At 40.4% G+C, this 3,919-nt stretch overlaps 1 protein-coding gene across 1 annotated transcript in view; it reads left to right on the top strand.

The window, feature by feature from the left end:
- Positions 1–2,446, top strand: part of LOC104983267 (connector enhancer of kinase suppressor of ras 2-like) — a gene marked incomplete at its 5' end in the record, with an annotated part of 19,809 nt that extends 17,363 nt beyond the window's left edge. Inside the window, one exon of the mRNA XM_010832697.1 lies at positions 1,605–2,446. Within this exon, the coding sequence (XP_010830999.1) occupies positions 1,605–2,183 (579 nt within the window). The remainder of the gene's footprint in view (positions 1–1,604) is intronic.
- Between the last annotated feature and the right edge of the window lie 1,473 nt (positions 2,447–3,919).

The raw sequence follows: 3,919 nt of genomic DNA, 5'->3' as shown, positions 1-3,919 counted from the left end.
TCAGGCCTAATCCAGAGATACTAAATCGGCATATTTGGGACTGCAAACAGCTCACTGAACTGGACTGTGAACTTTTTGAGAACAGGGACTCCATTCAATTCATCTGTTCATCCCTGTGGCCTAGCACAGCACTGATACTTATTTATTCAGTGCTCGGTGAATATTTCTGAAATAAATAAATGGAATAAATGGATAAATATTTTGGCTAATGACTGAAAGGGAAGTCACATTTTTAATTGAAATGTTTGATGATAGTGTCTCTTACCTAAGGGAAAAAGAAGAAAAGTAGAAAAAAATGCAGAGTTGTATACACATGTCCATATACACACTTCCTTAATAAATGCTGCAGTGCAACAGAATGCCAGGATGAACTAAACAAATGAAATAATGAAGTCAGTAACAAGATATAGTTTGTATCATATTTTCCCTCTTTCCCTAAAAAGTCAGGATCTGAATATTCTTTTAAAATATTTGTAGGGACTCCCTGGGGGTCCAATGGTTAAACCTCCACGCTTCCAATGTAGGAGGCATGGGTTCCATCCCTGCTCGGGGAACTAAGATCCTACATGCTGCATGGCACAGCCAAAAGATACAAATAAATAAACCTTTAAAAATAAAATATTTGTAAACATGAAAGAAAGGGAAACTGCTTGACCAAACTGCTCTTTAATGATAGCAACTTGTGAATTTCAAGAAGGAAACTACCCACATTGTTATTAACACGTGGGTGGATAAACTGCCCACAGAAGATGCCACTGAACTCCTTTACCCAAAGGGGTAGATGTACTTTCACCTTAGGCTTTTCCTGGCCACAACTTCAGCCTCAGTCGTAATGACCACATTGAACACACCTGGCTCCTCCCAGTAGGGGTGCCTCCAAGTCTTTAACAACATTCACTTGATGCCAGTCCTTCTTGGTTGTGCTTTGTGCTGTAACACATGTTACCAAACTTTAAATTCCACTGATAAAAACATTCCATTTCTCTTTTGTGTTTATGTATTCTGAAGGCTGTGCTCAAGGCAAATGCTAATCCCCAACAGGGTATAATCTTATCCTTCCTACATTTTAACTCTAGAGTGTGCCACAGAACTGACAAGACCATAAGAAAACTTTTCCTTGGCTCCATAGGAGCAGACAGTCCACCTTTGAAGAAGAGGAAGGGTTGTGTCTCATTAGAGAGAATCACCTTGTTTTTACATCCAAAAGCCATTCTTGCTCTCATCCCCAGACTCTGTAAAATCTGGAAATATGAATTTGACAACAGTTCTTCAGGATTTTTAACACGTAGAGATTTTAAAACTTGGGGTTTGTTTTTTAGTTGCTGAATATTTCTTATATAGGCACTCACATTCCCTTATACTTTGATTGTGGTGAAACTTTGCACGAATATGTCACATTTTACATGAGAGCCCAGCATAGCTGTATTTCAATACATCCATGTCTCAGTCTCTGAAAATTTAAGCTGGGGCCTACCTTTGAGATACGTGAAAAGGTGAGTAGTCATTCAAAGAATAAATATTACCTGCTGGGAATCAAAGGTGTCCCTTGGTGATAGGAGTGGTCTGTTACTTCTGGGAGACTGATCAGAGTCTCCTTTCCACAGATGAGCTGTGCCAGTCCTTATGTGGAAGCGAAACACAGCCGGCTGTCCTCCACAGAGACCTCCCAGTCGCAATCCTCCCATGAGGAATTTCGCCAGGAAGTGACTGGGAGCAGTGTGGTGTCCCCCATTCGCAAGACAGCCAGTCAGCGGCGCTCCTGGCAGGATTTAATCGAGACGCCCCTGACAAGCTCGGGATTACACTATCTTCAGACTCTGCCCCTGGAGGATTCTGTCTTCTCTGACTCGGCGGCCATCTCCCCCGAGCACAGGCGGCAGTCTACCCTGCCAACGCAGAAGTGCCACCTTCAGGATCACTATGGGCCGTACCCCTTAGCTGAGAGCGAGCGGATGCAAGTGTTAAATGGAAACGGGGGCAAGCCTCGAAGTTTCACTCTGCCACGAGATAGCGGGTTCAACCACTGCTGTCTGAATGCGCCAGTTAGTGCCTGTGACCCGCAGGATGACGTGCAGCCCACAGAGGTGGAGGAAGAGGAGGAGGAGGAGGAGGAGGAGGAGGAAGGGGAGGCAGCAGGGGAAAACATAGGAGACAAAAGTAAGTATGTCGATGGAGATTCTTAGCCTGTACACACAGATTCCTAACCTTTCAAACTTCTTATTTTAAGAAAACAGAATTTTGTTTCCCCTTTTTCTTAAAATAATGGTCTTGCTGCATAGGAAGTTAGGTATCCCTTGGTGTGCTACTTTCATAACTTGGGGGGGAAAAAGGATGAGTAGTGAAGCCTATATCTCAGGACACTCACAGCTAGAAGAAATAATTTATTTTCTCCAGTTACTCACTTGCCTTTTCAGGTCGATGGCATTCGTTTTTCTTCCTCCTCTTATCTACTTACTTTCTTCTCACTCACACGCATCATCCCTTTGGTCCACAGTTGTCGACCTCTGAGTTTGGGTTAAGAAGCTATAAATGCTTCAAGCAGGTGTTAGCAGGACCTTGGTTGAATAAGTAAGTAAATACACAAAAAATACACACACTCATACATATACATACATACATACATATGTAACTTCCTTTTTCACTATTAGAAGATTGAAAGGAAAAATCCAAAAGAGTTGTTTGAAGCAGAAATTTTATATAGCATTTCTATCAACTCCAAATAGCAGAATCTGTTTCTAGAAACCAGTTTGCCAAAAGCATCCATGTACTTGCCTGGTATGTATGTTGATTGCAAAGCTCAATTTATGTGAATCAACTCCTGAGAGAGAGAAGTCATTTAAGCAACCCTCTGTCTTATTGGCATTAAAAATTCCACAACCAGATTCAGTCCCTGGTCTGGGAAATGAGATCCTACAAGTCGCTTTATGTGCCCCCCCCCCAAAAAAAAGTAGGTAAAACAATATGTTTACTACTTACCAAGACTTGAATGTAAAATACCGAAGAAATAATATAAAATCTCTTTATTCAAAATGAAATATTAAATAAATAAATGAAATATGGGCCAGTTAGTACAGATGACCCAAGCCAGTGTTGATGAAACCACAGTTACTGGTCTGGTCCCATGAGGGCATTAGACTTCTCTTTTTAAAGGATACCAACAGACTGTGTCCTTCAGCTCATTTCACAAAGTATATGAGACTTTGATTAAAGGATATATTAGTGTAAGATCATCACAACTGGAAAAACAAGTCAAAGCTCACAGGTTACCAACAAGTCAGGAACCTCATATCGATTTCAGGTTTGGCTTATTTAAAATGAGGGTTACTTTGGAGATTATTGACAAGAAAATTTAGTGGACCTCTTCTATCAAAATATGAATTGCTTACAATAAAATTCACATGTTGAAGCAGTTTCCATATAAAGTATGTTGTAGTCATAATCTCCATGAGGACCATTATAAAAGGTGTACTGTTGGTTCAGGAAAGTTGATTACCTGCCAAGCTCTCATAACATTCACATCTATTAGAAATTATAAAAGAATCTTGTAGAAGAAAGATCTAGGAACCATATTAGGCCTCTGTAGGAGTTCTGGGAAGCACGATCATACATTTTTAATGTTAGGATGATTAATGAGTTGTTTTCTAAACTTAACTAAAGATAAGTTAGAAACCTCATTTTGACTGTTGTCCGGGTACTGCATAACTGCTGCAACTAAGTGTGGGAGGTTTATTCAGTATTTTACAAATGCATTAGGGAAAATACTTCATCTCTGCCATTTTCAAATGAATTGTGTTGAAATTAGGCACAGCCCTCTGAAATAGAGAATCCTGTTCACAACACATTCCTTCATTGCCATACGTAAAAGTCTTTGAAGCTGTCTTTTTCTGTTAAGCTAGATACTTAGCACTTCCTCCTGGGC

The sequence above is a fragment of the Bison bison genome, unplaced genomic scaffold, assembly GCF_000754665.1.
Source record: "Bison bison bison isolate TAMUID 2011002044 unplaced genomic scaffold, Bison_UMD1.0 scf7180017862135, whole genome shotgun sequence".
NCBI classification, from domain to species: domain Eukaryota; kingdom Metazoa; phylum Chordata; class Mammalia; order Artiodactyla; family Bovidae; genus Bison; species Bison bison.
Note: the sequence above shows the minus strand (reverse complement) of the source record. Positions and strands in the feature narration are given on the sequence as shown.